This window comes from Eretmochelys imbricata, chromosome 11, assembly GCF_965152235.1.
Source record: "Eretmochelys imbricata isolate rEreImb1 chromosome 11, rEreImb1.hap1, whole genome shotgun sequence".
Classification (NCBI taxonomy): domain Eukaryota; kingdom Metazoa; phylum Chordata; order Testudines; family Cheloniidae; genus Eretmochelys; species Eretmochelys imbricata.
Genome location: NC_135582.1, coordinates 63,678,159 through 63,695,414, shown reverse-complemented (window position 1 = coordinate 63,695,414; position 17,256 = coordinate 63,678,159). Strand labels below are relative to the sequence as shown.

The 17,256-nt window shown below is 43.2% G+C and overlaps 1 protein-coding gene across 3 annotated transcripts in view; it reads left to right on the top strand.

Moving 5' to 3' along the window:
* The window catches only part of PLEKHM3 (pleckstrin homology domain containing M3), a 152,889-nt gene that overhangs the window by 64,478 nt on the left and 71,155 nt on the right, over positions 1-17,256 (top strand). For all 3 annotated transcript variants that reach the window (XR_013347492.1, XM_077829984.1, XM_077829985.1), the window contains one exon: positions 11,729-11,792. Coding sequence is in view for 2 of the 3 variants with exons in the window: in XM_077829984.1 (XP_077686110.1) it covers positions 11,729-11,792 (64 nt within the window). In the remaining variant the exon portion in view is untranslated. The remainder of the gene's footprint in view (positions 1-11,728; positions 11,793-17,256) is intronic.

Sequence of the window (17,256 nt, the reverse complement as noted above, 5' to 3'; positions counted from 1 at the left end):
AGAGTTCTCTGTGTCCTCCATGAAGACTACAGTGTTTACAGTGCTTATAAGTCACCGTTTCTGAAGAATTCCAGATGGCTATAAACCAGTTTAGCTCAGGACCTAGTTGACTTAAGCGTGGAAACATTATTTATAATGCCTGGTATACATAGGTACTTTGGGAACTTTGTAAAACTTGGCGTTCCGCAGAAAACTCAGGGCTGAGTCGCACTGTGAACTCTAAGGCAAGTGACTAAAAAAACAAAGAATAGCTAAAGATCTCGGAAGATGGTGGTTCAAGGTGCAGGGAACTGGCAGCCCTTATTGTCCTTAAGAATTCTAGTTCACTTGTTGAACTTCGGCAACAATGGTGGCTGTTTGGGTGGTAGTTCGAAGTAGACTTTAAAGGCATACGGGAAGATAAAACAATAAAGGAAAACAAGTTTGGCTAGACCCATTAGGCCAGATCCTCAACTGGTGTAAATTGAGTCATACCAGCTGAGGATCTGACCCATTGTCTCCATTTCATAAGGGATATTGCTACGGCCCTCCATATAACAAAATCGAATTTGCCTTCCCTGTTTTTAACTGAGCAGGTTTATCTATTTGGGGTTGTATTCGATGCATGCGCACTGTCAGTTCCTGGGGGAGAAACAAACCGGACTTAAATCTAGTGCTTGTATAGAACTGATGCAAGCTGCAGTTGTATAGCTCTCCCAACAGTCTTCTGCTTGCAGTATTACGAGAGAACGCAAACATACAAAGTGGAAACAGTGTATCTGGTGCTGAGGGGAGAGGAGAGGAGCTCTTGTCCGTTAAACAGGTGATGCAATGTATGTGAACATGTAAATTGAAGGAAGCATCCTTCTTTTTTTGTGTATTCCTCCTTTAAGTGTGGAGGAGTCTCCTTGTCTCTCGTAGATATAAGAAGGGCTTGTAATTTTAACCACTATGGTCTCTCTTCCTACTATTCTGGCTTAATGGAAGGCTTCTTGGTGAAGGAATTATCACAGAGTTTGTTTTTGTTTTCGCAGTCTCTGGCTCTGCAACAGGTCCACCTATCCCTTAGCATTTACCTCAGTGATTTCCATCTGTAAACACATGCTCCTTCTGCGTGGAGGTAGAAGACTAAGCAGAATTCTGCATCTAATCACTTGTCCCCTCTACAGGACTGTAGTTTTCTATTAATTTCATGACAGAGTTTTATATTAGTTTAACCTGACACTGGTTGCTTTACGTAGAGCACATTACAGAGAGATGGAATTAAAGCTCGCTGTTGCAATCAGGTTTCCATTTCCAGTGCCACAAATATGTACCCCTAGCTAATACTGTCAGCTCTTCGCAGAACAAGAACCCAAACCCACTGAAGTTGAAAGAAGAATTCTGTCATTTCGTATGATGAGGCCTTAGAAATAAATATCTCTTTTTGCCTCAGAACTAGATTATTTTCAAAATATTTGCATTAAGCATTTCAAGTTGTTGCTAAGAAACTTGCACAAATATTTCAGAGGATAACAGAATCCTTTCATTCACATAGCATCTTTGAGTCCAGACATGATGTCTAATGCAATCTGTCACCCTCTGTCAAATAGATTAGTAATATTAGGCATCTAAAATGATTTAGCCTTGTTTCTTCTGTTTAAGATAGATTGCTTTAGAAATACCCCACTTAGATTCCAAATTGTGTTTTCATTAGCTGGGAGCACTACTTGAAATACTAGCTCTGCCCACATTCACCCTAATTTGATCACTTCAGAGTCTGCTTGCTGCAAACTCCAAGTACTCCAAATTGCACCTGAAAGAACAGAGGATACCTCATTGCTTGTCATTTCATTTTAAGGTGGCTGGAAGATCTAAGCAGATAAAAGGTGGAGCTATTTAATTCCAAGTAGAAACTGTCTGTCCCGAACTATTTCTCCTCATTCTTTTCTAAAAATCAATAATGCTTTGTTCCTTCTTTTGATTTATAGTAGTTCTTAAGTTTCATACTGTTCTCATGATCTTACTTACCTTGGAGAGAAGAGTTTGGGAACTTCTGCTCTTAAGTAAAAAATGTTATGTCCTCAAGCAGGATTTCCGGTAAACACCAAAAATATAATTTTCATTTGTCCAGTCTTACCTGTGTGTTGATGGGGAACCTGGCTACTAATTTCAAAACAAGTATGAAGTGCATGTCTTCTTTTCCTCCCAGAGCATCTTTGTAGTCACAAGGAAGACAGCGTCGCTATTTGTTCCTGTCCATGGCTTGTTCCTCCATTAAGCCCAACCTGGCCATATCCCTGGGTATGATGTCCCACCATCTAGTCGGTGGTCAGCCTCTAAGTCAGACTTCGTTGTGTTTGCATTATTTTCTTTGGCCTCCTTTCACCTGTTTCTCTTCAGCAGTGTCCCCACCATCTTAATCTTTTCAACGTAGCCAGTCCTGTGCCTTGATTTCACATCTTATTTTCTTTCTAACTTCATTTGTCTTTAAATCATTCCATTTTATACCTTCCATCTTTCGCGTAACGCTCTTTTACTACTTCTGCTTTCCCAGCAGTTTTGGCTTGTTTACACTTTTTCCTGTAAAGTTCTTGTTTCCTTGCTTGTCCAATTTTTCCTTGTTTGCCAACGCCGTCCAGTAACTTCCTCTCCTGTGTTTTGTATTGCTTCCTCAAATATTTCCCATCTAATAAGTAGTGAGATTTATTCATCATTAAGGCTACGATTTAGTCATGGGTATTTTTAGTGTAAGTCATGGACAGGTCACAGGCAATAAAAAAAATTTCACGGCCCGTGACCTGTCCATAACTTATACATAAATACCCATGACTAAATCTTAGAGGAGGAGCGTTGCTGGGGAGGGGCCAAGGGATGCTGTTGCAGGGAGAGGCCTGGGGCCAGCAGCACTAGCTGCCGAGCAGCGGCTGCTCCAGCCACCCGCAGCTCCGCCCCCCCTGCCACAGCTCCAGCCAGCCGGGACCACTGCTGGGGGCCGCCCAGCAGTGACTGCTCTGGCCACCCCTGGTACCGCTGCTCATGCGGTCCCCGGGGCCGGACGCATTGGCCGCTGCTCGGACAGTCCCTGGGGCCAGCTGCCTAGGGCCACCCAAGCAGCCGTTGGTGCAACTGGCCCCTGAGCCGCGGCTGGCTGCACGGGCTATGGGGCCGCTCTAGCAGCAGCTGGTGCGGCTGTTCCTGGGGATTGCCTGAGCAGGTCCTGGGGTCAGCTACGCTGGCTGCTGCAGAAGTCACGGAATTCGTGGAAAGTCATGGAATCCATGACTTCTGGGACCTCCAGGACAGACACAGAAGCCCTATTCATCATCACAAAATAATGACCTGAAACATCCTCCAAGCATCACCTTGTATGCCTCCCTCACAGAGCTATTAACTTATCAGGATCAAATTTGGCTCCTGTTGTACCCATCTTTTAGTTAATCTTCACCTTTCCCATTAGTAGTTCAGGATCACTGCCACACTCGGCGCTTCCAATGTCCAACAGTGACTCTCTATGCCTTTCACTGATGGTAATTGATCAATCTAGTGTTTGATTTGATCATCTGGTGAGTCCCCTGTAACCTTCTGCATGTCTTTGTGAGGAACCGAGTCCTGCCAATAATCAGATTGTGCATCGCACCGCGAGTTCGTAACCTTTTCCTATTATCGTTTGTTGTCCCAAAGCCGGGTGGTCCAGCATTATTCATTTACTTACCCTGTCTGCTACCAACCTTTCCATTTGTATCTCCCATTATCAGAATACTGTCACAATCAGGAATCTCATCTATAATGCTATCTGCTGATATAGTCCATTCCTCTTTTCCTCTTCTGCTGCTTCTGTTGGGACATAATGCAGATCACAGTTATGTATGGTTTATTGTAGGCATTAGTAAATGTTGCTATGACAATCTGCTCAGACACTGGTTTCCAGCTGTTCATTGAGGTAACTGTTCTCTTGTCCACTATTACAGCAATCCCATCCCTATGCTTCATTTGCCCATTTGTCTGTCTGGAGTAAAGGAAATTCTAGTTTCTGACAGTCTCTAGCCAGTGTGTCTCCTGTATGGTAGCAAAGGAAACTTGTAATTTCCTGAACTCCTCCGCTACTAGCTCAGTCTGGGCTAGAGCAAATAGATTTCTAACACTCCAGCTTGCAGTGGGTGTAATAATGGTTAGCCATTATCTGAAATCAATGACAGTTTCCATTTGCTAAGCCTGATGGGCCTGGTCAAAATCCATATAAATCAGTTTGGTTTGCCTTACTGTTTCTAAAACAAGTGAGTTTCAGATGTAATGGATTGCCAATCCACATCGTACACCGACATATTTTGAAATACATCTAACCATCCTTACCTATGAAATATATCCAGGGATTGGTGGTTTCTAAAAGATAATTAGACAAAATACTTGTAGGCAGTATGTGTGAAGTTGCTTACATGCACCAGTATGGACATCCTCTAGAACTCAACAACCATGAGTCAGTCCCCTCTAAATCATGAGAGCGGCTTAAAAATCATGAGATTTAAATAATAAATTTGGGACTTTATTTGCCTTTTGTTTTTTAAGTCTTCAAGGTTCACATAGACCAGCTTTTCTCACAAACTTTCACTTAAGTTGAGCTTCTCCCTTCATAACACGACTGCGGGAGCTGGGGCTTTCAGAAGAATACCACATAGCTAAAGACTCACAGTAGAATCACAAGAGTTGGCAATAGGGAAAAACACCACACTTTCCTTAATCTGTACCTTAATTTTATTGACAAATTGCACTCCAGATGAACTGTGACATAAAATCTAACAAAAAGACCCCGTGCATCTGCTTGGAAGCCTAATGCAGTTCTTTACCCTGCATGCATATTTGGGATGAGTGGAAATTAACTTGAATTCTCCTGTAATTGTTCAAGTTAAATAAGACTACTGAAAAATTTGACACAGTGTGATTGAGAATAGAATAAGATCTACCTTGCGTCATGTTAAAAATTTTTTTCCTCTGCCCACTATTATTCTCACATTTTAAGGGTTTTCAAACATCTATTAGGAAAAATAGGACCTAGGAATCACACTTTTTCCTCTTAATCCTCCTCCCTGCTTCCGCTCCCCCTCCTCATCACAGAGATCAGGAAATGGTTTAAGTCCCATAAGGTCAAAAAATTCTAAACTTGGTCAAATAAGACACTTGTGGCTGGCATATGAAATAGTGATGCCAGTCTATTTTTTCTGCCTTCTTCGTGGGCTTCTTTGGTACAAAAGGGCTTGATTGTGCCCATCTGCCACCTAACTTGATTTCTTTTGATTGCGGTGTGAAATGAAGAGTTTGCTCTGCTTATCACATTTGTACTTCAGTTAGAGTGTCAGGTTGGGGCAGATTAATTTGCTGTAGCTTTAGCAGAGCTGTCAGGGTATTTAAACCAGTGGAGAAAAATTACTGGAGCTGATGATAAACAGACTTTAAATGCAGAGCGATTACTTACTGCTAACAAAGCACCCTGGCTACAAACACAGCAACTTTGCCTAAATGCAAAAAGCAAAAACTTATCAGTGATTCTATTTCCAGAAGGACATTACAAGATAAGCTTTTGTTTGTGCAGATACTTACCTGATAAGATCACACCAAGGGCAGGGATGAAATGTCTTGCATGACTGGTGCTCTGCAGATTACATAGTGTTGTAAAAAAAAAAAAAAAAAAATCACCAATTGGGAAACTTAGAAGACTGCATAGAATGCTAACTTATTCCCTTCAGTTGGAGCTAACCGTCTCCTAAGGTTTGCTTTCCTTGCACTGACTGCTTTTGTTTCGAGCACGTTATGGTAAAACACTGTGGAGTCTTTTAAACCAACAGGACTTCTGATTTCATTGTTCTCGGGAAGTGGCAAATCTAAAAGACTTGTTAGCATTGAACTCATGTTGTACGCCGCAAACTTAACCGTGACTTATGATCCAGTTACAACACAGCAGTCCTCTGGTGCAGATAAAAACACAGTTCCATCTTGCAGTGTAGATGAGACTGAACTGTCTCTCCAAATTATCTAAAAGCATAGGACAAGTTTTTTGGGTGCTGCTGCACTCAGATACTACTTGCCTTTCAGGTATCCCAGGGTCAGATCCCGAGGCAGCAGGAGATCAGGTCTTTGCTGTGGTGAGCCCCAGGACATGCTGATGTGGAATTTGCCACCTGTCTCCCCATCTCTATTCTGGTCTCCCCACTTTTGAAAGCTGAGTGAAAAGGACACAGTCAATTAGAATTTTTTTTTAATTGACTACTTTTTTTTAATTCCTGTAGAGCATCCTTTAAAGTGGGATGACCTGAATATTTTGATATTCCTTTCACCATCATTTTATAAGAGTTTTTAACCACTCCCATTTTTGATGTTTATAAAGAATCTTTATGTCCAGGGAGAAAATAAGAGCTCTGAACTTGCGAAGATCCAGCCCATGCTTCAGTCTTTGCAGGACTGAGATGTAAGTGACCCTACACAGGAGCAATGAAACAGACTATATCCAAAACACCGTTACATACACAAAGCAAACATCTGTCACTAACTTTTTATTAATGCAAAGTTGCAATAAAATGTGAACATGCTATGATGTACATTACTTATTGTTCAGGATCAGGTAAATATTCAAAGAACCTAGTTAAAGATTCTGGCTTGCTGGCTGCCAGAAGCCCTTCTCTTCTGAGTACTCTAAAAAGGGTGACCCTACTGGGTCAGACCAAAGGTCCATCTAGCCCAGTATCCTGTCTTCAGTGGCCAATGCCAGGTGCCCCACAGGGAATGAACAGAACAGGTAATCATCAAGTGATCCATCCCCTGTCACTCATTCCCAGCTTCTGGCAAACAGAGACTAGGGACAGCATCTCTGCCATTATGTGTTGTCTCTATAGAAGGTGCTCAGTTTTGAGGGAGAAGTGTGATTTTTTTTTTTCAAGTTGATGGTGGTGGACTTCTTAAGATTGCTTCTTTTAGTTAAAAAATGTTAGTTTATGAATATGATCCATGTTGACCCTATATTTTATTCTTCCCCATTCACTCTTCCCCCACTCTTCTATTTGTATTAAAACCTCATCAGTTTGTTTTCAGTGCTTGCGTTTTAATAAGGATGGTGGTGTTTTTGCCTTGATTTAATTGTGGAGCCCCTTAGCACCTGAGCCAGGAGGGAATGACACATCATACAAGACAGTTTAAAAAACTAAAGCATTTTGGAAAGTTGTTTCACAATCAGAATTTAAACAATTTGCCGAATGTACGTAGTGCAGCCCCACTGTTGGATCTCCCTTGTGTCGTCGTATGCTGCACCAGGTGCTTGAAACCACTCCCAGTTCAGCTCCAACACGGTCACAGCACATTTGTTTAAAACTGCCCAGTGCGCGGACTGTGCCGCCCACTTTTAAACCCTTTCGTAGGCTGCAGCCTCCCAGGTGGAGTGCCCTCAACCCTTCCCGGCTTCGGTGGGATTTGAGGGTGTCCCACGCTCCACACAGGACATTCTCGACCCCTCGAAGGCTCGGGTTCTACCATTTTCTAATGCGGTCTGCGGTGCTGCTGCGGATGCAGGCATTAGCTGCCCAGCTGTTCATCTCCATCCCGATTCAACGAGAATACATTTCTATCATTAATAGAGAGATCGGACAAATATGAAACCAGACCATCTTTGCTTTTCCATGGCCCAGTTTCTATGGTAATGGAAATAAATGCTCCTCTCACTTGAGCACCTCTTCACATGCTCATGGCATTATGTTGTTATGTGTGTGTCTTAGTCTTACCTAAGAGCTGGAAGGCACGCCAGCTTCTTTCTCTTAAGATGGAATTGGGAGGAAGGGGTGGTATTTCGCTTTCTCTCCAGCGCTGGCCACTGGCACATAACAGTAAGCACATTAATTTTGGAGTGTAAATTGCAAACTAATCCATGACCCAAAAAAGGGAGATGGGAACAGGAAAGGAATGTCTGTCACCTTGGCCTCGATTGGCTGAGGTCACCTTAAATAATGACATACTAGTAAGTGGAGTCAGTCCTCACTTTGGTTTTTATTACATGTCTGTTATCACATGTGAGAGAGTGTTTATAGGACATAAAATGTTGCCCATACTTCAGGGATCTTATGACTACTCATTGATATCAGTCATTGACAACTACTGTCTAACGGGGGTTCAGACTTGACTTTCAATAACCTGAAAAATACAACCTTTCAGTAGCTAATTCTTTTTCTTAGCAGAAGCAGTGCTGTAAAGACTTCAACACACAATACAGTTCCTGCCAATGTTATTACTGTGTTGACTGACTGCCTGCATGATCAGAAGAATACAGTCGGGTGTGTTAATAAAATAAATTCTAGTTAGACTGAAATGTTGTTAGCTGGTTCAAAATGCTGACTTCTTAGTGATCAGTTTTATAATCTCCTACGGACAAGTCCAAAGCGCAGTGTTATCTTTGGATTTAGTTTTTGGAAAACGTTTTTGTGGCTGGCCCTTAACCTGTAGCTGAGGGACATATAGGGATTACTTAGCTCACAACTGAAATGTGTTTATCTCTGGTAAGCTGAACACACCTGTCTGTGCAACAGTTTAGGACAGGAAGTGAAGAATACCCTATCCATATGAAACTGCAGATAAGAATTAGGTAGATAGGATATAATTCCTTCAGCTGAAATATAGCTAGGACATATCCCTATTTGAGAAGAGTGCTGTGGAATCTTTAATAGCCACAAATGGTCAAAACCGTGGTTTTACAACTTGTCCAAAATATTGAGGCTAAACATTTCAAAGCCGCCCAGGGAATTTAGATACCACAATTTCCATTAATTTTAATCCAAGCCTCTCCTAGACATCTTGGAAAATCTCAGCCTAAAATAACTGTTTATGAGAACCAATAGAGCAAAATTAAATGAGGAGGTTTTATTATTTTTTGGATTCGCTGATGTTTTGATTTTCAATCTTTTGGCTTGATTTGTCCAGAAATTGCAGTTGGTACAAGATATTGTCAACCAACTGCTGTTTTGTCCAGATCTATATTTGTCTCTGTTTCTAAAACCTCTTCAGTGGCTTCCAGTGTAATTTCTAATGGATTTTATGTTGTTATTAAAGTTCTTATCAGCCCCTGAATACTTTTCACCTGTTTTCTCTTTGGGTTTATAATTGCTGTTTTGGTTCATTTCATTCCATCGGCACACCCCAATCTGTCGTAGAACCTTGCATTGTACTTTTATTAACGAACCCCACCAAGAATTCTTTCTTCTTCTTCATCATCATTAGAGCTTTGCCCTCCAGCTGCAGGTCCATGGATGTATTTTTGGTTTTGTATTTGCTTTGCAATTCGTGCTGAAAGCAATAGACTTTTGCAAAATAGTTGCGTTCATTGCAGGATTGACTCAGTATATCCCTTGCACAGGACACCTTTGCATTGCCTTCATGCTGATCGCAGACCAATCTGATGTGCCATTTGTTTCCCTTTGCAGTCTATCTTGGTATGTATTTTTAATTAGATGCATTTCAGTTCTCTCCCTGCTTCTTACCATTTCCATGTGAGAAGCACAGCTTTCACTAGCCCTGCAAATATTCGCAGATCTTTGCAAAGTCGAGTCTGTTTCTTACAATAAGTAATTCAGTCGCTAATTCGTCCATTTATTGTCTGCTCAGACTCACAAGACTTCATGACACAGATCTGTAATGGAAGGGTCCATGGTCTTACCTGACATCTTGTTTCTTGTAAGAAAAATTTGCCTTTCCTAAATAACATTCTTGAGTAGTTCACAGGATTCTTAACATTTTTGAATGACTTTGTCTAGCAGCTTGTTTTTCCTTCGTGCTCCCACTAAATCACTGGAGCTCTCTAGTGCTCCTGGACCTCCCATGTGGAATGGAGGGTTTCACCCTTTCTGATTTCCCACAATACCTCCTGCTTGAAAAGTGTGGCAGTCATCTCCACCAGTTCTCTGTGCCCCATTGCCTTCCAGACTGCAAGATTTAGACAGCTCAATCGATCCGTTCTTGCCAAAGTTGTTTTCTTCTAATGCTACGTAATAATGGTTTGATCCACAGGAGTACAAGAGCTTGGTCTTTATTTCCCATCCCCAGTCACCCACCATGGGGCAGGAGTATGAAGGGTTATTTCCCTGTCAAATGATCTTGATCTTTATCCACTGACCGCACTGGCCACCGTTTGCAACTCCTTGATCCTACTCAGATGATATCAGTCTTCACTCTTCCCTGAACACCGGAGGGGAAACCCTGCATGAAACCCATGAAAGTCTGTTGTAAAAAGTAGAGATGGACTTGAACGAAAACTCCGTATTTGCACACCCCTATCCATTGACGAAGTGTGAATTTGGATCCCAGTTTCACCCGGCGCACTCCAGGGCTTCCACTGCTGCACGGCAATGTCCATACAGTGACTGTGCTGCAAGTTGGTGCGCTGCAGATTCACATCCTGGCATGCCGGGCAGTGGCTTGTTGTGTAGACAAGCCCCATGCCGGCTGTAATGTAACTAAATTGCAAAATGGGGAAACAAAAAGTAGACAGAACGACACAGGTGAATGGATGAACTGTTTAATAATACCTGCTGTTACATAGCACTTTTCATCCATAGATCTCAAAGCACATTGTAAAGGTCAGTATGGTGATCCATATTTTATCGCTGGGGAAACTGAGGCTTGAAAGGTGAAGTGACTTGCCCAAGGTCGCTGAGCAGTCCAGTGGCAGAGCCAAGAATAGATCCCAGGTTTCCTGAGTCCCAGTCCAGGTTGATAGCTGCTAGGCAACATTGTCTCCCTGACTGCTTACTGACAGGTGACCTGCCCATATCTGGCCTGGTAATCCAGTGGTAGTGCTGTGCCCTGTGTCAGAGAGAGAGACCCATCTTATAGATTGCCTGTTCCTTGTCTCTGACTTCTCGGAGAAAGCCAAGTAAGAGACCGTGACCAGAAATCATACCAAGTCCCTAGGAAGGTAGTGCACAGCCATACCACTAATTCAGAGCTCAGGTATGATTCATAAAAATGTAGCTTCACAAATTTACTACTTGTGATTTTCCATTTTAATTTTAGCATGGGACATTTGAAGTGTGTATTTGGTCTGATTTGAAAATAAGGCCTTGTCTACATTAGAAAGTTTTACCACTCTACCCAGTATAATTTCAATAGTACAACTCCTGCTAGGTTGGATGCAATTATATTGGTTATGCTGGTGTTAGCTACTCCCGTAAGGGAAGAATAATTACTATAACCAGCATAAATCACCTTTATACCAGTATAACTGTATCCACACTGAGGCTTTTACTGGTTAAAAAAAAAAAATCACACCCCTAACCGACATAATTATACGAATACAACTTTTTAGTGCAGACCAGTTCTTTATTACCAAAGCCTCAGAAACATTGAATGATTTTTTTTTATTAGTCAACTCTTTGTTTGAAAGGCTTTTTCTTTCCACAGTATGAGGTTTCTGCTTCTGTAACTATCATTGCACGTGCTTCCCTGACAGCTGTAGAAAAACTCAAGGGACTCCCACTGTATTAATTCTTTCCCTGGGAGAAGGTAAGGATGACAAATAAAAGAATCTTGTCCAAGCAGCTGATGCGTGGGAGGGTAACATAACTCCAACCCCTAACTACCACTGTATCGAACATCAGTACTGTGTAGAGTCCTTGGAAGAGAATGTACAATTTCCCAATGATGGCTGAAGAATTTGGAGGTCTTCCTGGTTTGGGAATTTTTCAGAGAAGAGTCTGTCTCTCAGAAGCTTTATGTCCACTCATATCTATTTCCCTCTTTTCAGAATCTTCCCCAGAGAATACCTCCTTCAGCAGATCCACCTGTATTCCCTTGCAGACCTACAGCAGGTAAGTTTCTTGCGCTGATTGTACCTTTCTTCTGTTTGCCCAGTAATTTCCCATCCTTTGCGAATGACAAGAATGACACGCTTTCCCCAGCTATTAATTGTGGTGGAGTTAGCTACACATCCCAATCTCTCAGAGGTTTGTCGTTTGGCATACAAATCTTGGCAAACAGGGATGTTTCAGCCCCAAAACAAAGGTTTATGCCACGTGTGTGCATGCTGGAACCAGGAACAAGTCTCTGCAATCCTTATACAAGGAAAACTCCCTCTTCCTGAGTCAAGACAACAGGGTTTGGACCACACAAATAAGGGCTGGTCTACATTGGAAACTTACATCAGCACAGCTACATCTCTCTGGGGTGTGAAAAATCCACACTCCTGAGAGACATATCTATGCTGACCTAACCCCCGGCTTAGGCAGCGCGAGGAATTCTTGTATAAATTCGTTACCTCCCCTGGGGGAGGTGGATTAACTACAGTGACAGGAAGCTCCTCCCGTGGCTGTAGTGAGTTTCCACACTGAAGGGCTAAAAAAACACAGCTACCAGTGCCACTGTAGCAGTTTAAGTGTAGACATGGCCTAAGTTAGTCCCGATGGCGCAAGTGGATGCGTAACCAAAAGGAAGTATGTATGCATCGTTGGAGAGATGGAGTGGAAACCTAGGTAAAGTAGCTGTGGGGCAAATGTTGGCCTGGCCTACACTGGGAAATTGAGGTGCGTTAACACAGTCGCAGAAGTATTAATGAGTGTTGTGTTAAACTCTCTGGGTAGCTCCAGACAAAGCCTGGTTAGCTTGTCCCAATCATCCCTCAAGAGTCTCTGTCTGTACTCATTGCTGAGTAGTGTTAATTGAAGCTGAATGGGGATCCTGAGCGCCAACTTGGATTGGGCAAAAAGAAATCTGATGAGGTTCAACAAGGACAAGTGCAGAGTCCTGCACTTAGGATGGAAGAATCCCATGCACTGCTACAGGCTGGGGACCGACTGGCTAGGCAGCAGTTCTGCAGAAAAGGACCTGGGGATTACAGTGGATGAGAAGCTGGATAGGAGTCAGCAATGTGCCCTTGTTGCCAAGAAGGCCAACGGCTTTAGTAGGAGCTGCATTATAGGAGCATTGCCAGCAGATCGAGGGAAGTGATTATTCCCCTCTATTCGACACTGGTGAGGCCACATCTGGAGTATTGTGTCCAGTTTTGGTCCCCCCACTACAGAAGGGATGTGGACAAATTGGAGAGAGTCCAGTGGAGGGCAACGAAAATGATCAGGGGGCTGGGGCACATGAATTACGAGGAGAGGCTGAGGGAACTGGGATTGTTTAGTCTGCGGAAGAGAAGAATGTGGGGGGATTTGATAGCTGCTTTCAACTACCTGAAAGGAGGTTCCAAAGAGGATGGATCTAGACTGTTCTCAGTGGTAGCTGATGACAGAACAAGGAGTAATGGTCTCAGGCTGCAGTGAGGGAGGTCTAGGTTGGATATTAGGAAACACTATTTCACTGAGTGGGTGGTGAAGCACTGGAATGGGTTACCTAGGGAGGTGGTGGAATCTCCATCCTTAGAGGTTTTTGAGGCCCAGCTTGACAAAGCCCTGGCTGGGATGATTTAGTTGGGGTTGGTCCTGCCTTGAGCAGGGGGTTGGACCAGATGATCTCCTGAGGTCTCTTCCAGCCCTAATCTTCTATGATTCTTCTATGATTCTAACTCATACCTGCTTAAAGTACAGCTCCGCCTTGTCTCCACAGTTTTGGATGTGTTAGGCTTGGTCTACACTTAAAATGTAGGTTGACATAGCTATGTTGCTCACATTCCTGAGCAACGTAGCTATGCCAGCCTAACCCCAGCCATAGACAGAAGAATGCTTCCATCCACCTAGCTACCATTGCTCGGGGAGGTGGAGTTCCTACAGCGAAGGAAAAATCCCTTCCGTCGCTGTAGACAGCATCCACACTATGTGGCTATGCAGACATAACTAAGATACAGTAGTTAAGGCCTTGTTAGCACATGCCACCAAACACCTTCTAAGAGAACACTTTTTCCTTAGCCCCACCAGCTACTGGCTTATTCGCATCCTGAGGCAGGAAGACGCTGCTTTATGGCTTATCCCTTATGAATTTTTTATCCTGTCTAATGCACCTTTATACAGGGTCACTGCATCCGCACTAGGCGTCGTGCTGGTATAACCGCAGCAGCACAGAATCACACCCCTAATTGATACAGTTATGCCAGTATAAACGCTATCTATAGAGAACAGATTCGGCATTTTTTGAAAATTCTACCGCTTTCAAAATCTGGATTCGGGGTGGATTTTGAGCACCACTTAAAACACCAGGGGTGTTTTGAATTGGGAGTTTTCATATGAGCCGATTTCTCATTTTCACTTTGCATTTCTTGCCTTTTCTACTTCAGAGTGGTCACCATAATGTTTAGATTGGATTTTGGTATTTCACTCCATTGTGTTCACTTTGCCCTAAAAGGAAAGGGGAGATTGCTTTAAAATGTAGGAATAACCCCTGGGGGAGTTTAACCCTTTAGTGTGACTAGTAATGTTTACATAGATTTGAGGCAGGAATTGTCTCTTTGTTCTGTGTTTGTATAGCACCCAGCACAATGGGGAGCTGGTCAGTGCCTGGGGCTCCTGGGTGTGATACAAAAAATGTGTTACCTTCTGGGATACAACAAATGAATAATAATGAGGCAATTAACCAGACACGTGACTTAAAATCAGGCTATCTTGGGTTACTGTAGCCTTTGATAATCAACCAGATGTGTCCCAATAATACACTTCTTTGCTTCAGTCTGTGCTAAACAAGCTAAACGGATAGTCTGCTATGCAGCACCCATATTTCAGCATGGGACAGATGGAATGACAAGAATTAGCTTGGCAATAGGAATTGAGGGGAGTTGGGAATCCCAGTTTTGTGTTGCAGCAAATACACAGTGACCCAAAGCTGAGGCAACAAGTAGTTTGTGGGCTGGTGCAGTTGTGGGATGGGACTAATTCCACATTTTTAAAAAAGCCAGTCATCTGAGGAATAAAACTGCTTTCGTGGCTTTTCAGGATTTGCTGCTGTCTCTTCTTTCATAATCAAACCATGAAATCACAAGCTGCTTAAATCAGAAGTGTCAGTCTCCCTGGTGGGCCAGTCTGTTCGCCCCCAGTGCCTTGTAAGCTGCTTAATCAGTTCCTAACATTGGCAGTAGAGATTTAGAAGCAATCAACATTTTAGCAAAGTCCCTGTGGGAGTGGGGATGGGCAGGAGTCACAATGCAGCCATTTATTTAGCAGTTCCTTCCAACATATTTCTTTGTGTTTATTTGTATTTGCAATCTTCCTACCCCCCTTCCCCTGACTCCCCAAATTTATCATGGTTAGAAGCAGTGTAATTCAATTACTGTTTCTGCTGGGGCGGGTTAAATTGGATTTAGCTTTTAATCTAGCTGTATCCTTGTTGTCAGCCTGGGGAGTCTTTTCCTCATTTCAGAGTCTCTACATTTGAAATCAGGTTGCTTATTTCTGTCAAAGTGAAACCAATATGAGGAGGAGAGAGATAGAATAGAACTAATAGAGGAGAATTAGTGCCCTTAAAGACACTGTTTAGCCCCCATATCGTACTTTGCCATTGTTGCTGGTTGTTGGCTGCCAGTGTGTGTTTTTTTAAATGCCTGAGTATTTCCCCTATTTTTGATTCCTCCCCTGCTCATTTCCTTATATCCTGGGATTGCTTTAACACTCTGCCCTGCTGTCATGTAGAATGTGTGTGTTGGGGGAATTAACCAAAAGGTTTATTAAAGGATAATAGAAAGATAAGGCATGGTGAGTGAATTAGAAAAGCAGGGAGTGGTAATCTGCAGAAATGGTGCCCTCTCCCCGCAAGTGACTCCAAGCCATAGTCTGATGTATTTGCCCTGCAAAGGGCTCTTTAAAATGCCCAGAAAACAAGAAACCTCTCTCTGCTGGACAGCTGTGTTTTTATAAATGTGCTATCTGGGGGGCTGTTATTTGCACACTGAATTTGAGGGTGCAGGAAGAGAGCTGAATGAAAATTCATTTTTGCCTGAGGTGAAGATGGTGATGCACAATATAACTGAGAGGGAAATCTAATTTAAGACTCATTCCTGGTGCAGTGGGGGGTCCTGGTGTCTGACTTGTGCTTCTAGGTGCTACCACAGTACAAATAACAAACAGGCATCTTGATAGTAAGATTCCAGCATCGCCACTCTGTCTGTGTGGCTCCGTGTGAAGCGAAGGGAGCAGCTGCAACATGGTTGAGAGCTCTTTTTGTTCAGAATATCACCGGGTTCAATCACCACTGGGATGTGTGGTCTCTACCGTCCATTTTTAAGTTCTCAGCCATTTTGACTTAACCATTGTACCCCCATGCTGTGTACAGCTGCAGTAAGGCGTGTCTCTATGCCCTGCCAAGAGTCCTGGAGCATTGTGATATCAGAGTTGACTCAACATATCCCCACCCTTACTGTACAGTTAATTTGTATGGAATGGTTTCATTGGTTGTATGAGGGAGACCACACAGAGAGTGTGAATTACTTGGCCCATCTGCCACTCTGTGTGTCCATCCGCCACCCACACAAATCAACACAGATCTCCCAGCACAATCCCCCGCCCGACACAAATCCGCACAACCACCCACCCACACAAATCAACACAATCACCCATACAACACCACATGATAACCCTGAACACACACAGTTCCTCACCACCTCACATGCGCCTCATTCACCACCTGCAAAGATCAACGCCAATGTCCCAGCACAACCCCCCAAACACAGATCAATGCAGCCAGCATACACAGTAACCCCAAACACCACTCTGAAGCTCAGAATGTCTGTTGAGTCAGTGTGAAATGATGGAAGCAGCTGCAAACCTGCCTGAGAGCTCTTTTTGTTTAAACTATCACCAGGTTTCATCATCCCTGGGATTTGCTCTGTGTTACTGACCAGCTTTTAAGTTCTCAGCCATTTTTGGCTTTTTTGACACATGTGGCTTTACAAATTACACTTGGGTGACAGCCTAGGCTTCTGCTACTTGTAATTAGCTAATGGTGGGGGGGCTTTTATTGCTGTGATCCATAAGGATGGGGTGCTGGCCTAGTGCAGGAGGGCTTAGCCTAGGAAGGAAAACAGCCAAGTAATATGTCATTAGTTTTGGAAAGCTGCCAAACTCCTAATGGGATAGCGCTAAGCGAGCACTTTGCTCATTCACAGACACAGCTAATGCAGATGTGAGCAACCTGGCAGGCCTGCCCTTTAACCAAAGAGAAAACAGGTGACGTTCTTTATTCACAGAAGGATTTTTTTTTTAATCAAGTTCTCACAGCAAAACAGTGCCCCAGTTGATGACACCCAATCTTACAGCTAGCTTAGCCCAGCTACAGGAGCTTGGGCAGCATGTATTCTTAGTCATTCCCGAAGCCTGATCTCTTCTTCATTGTTCGCACAGGCATTCACAG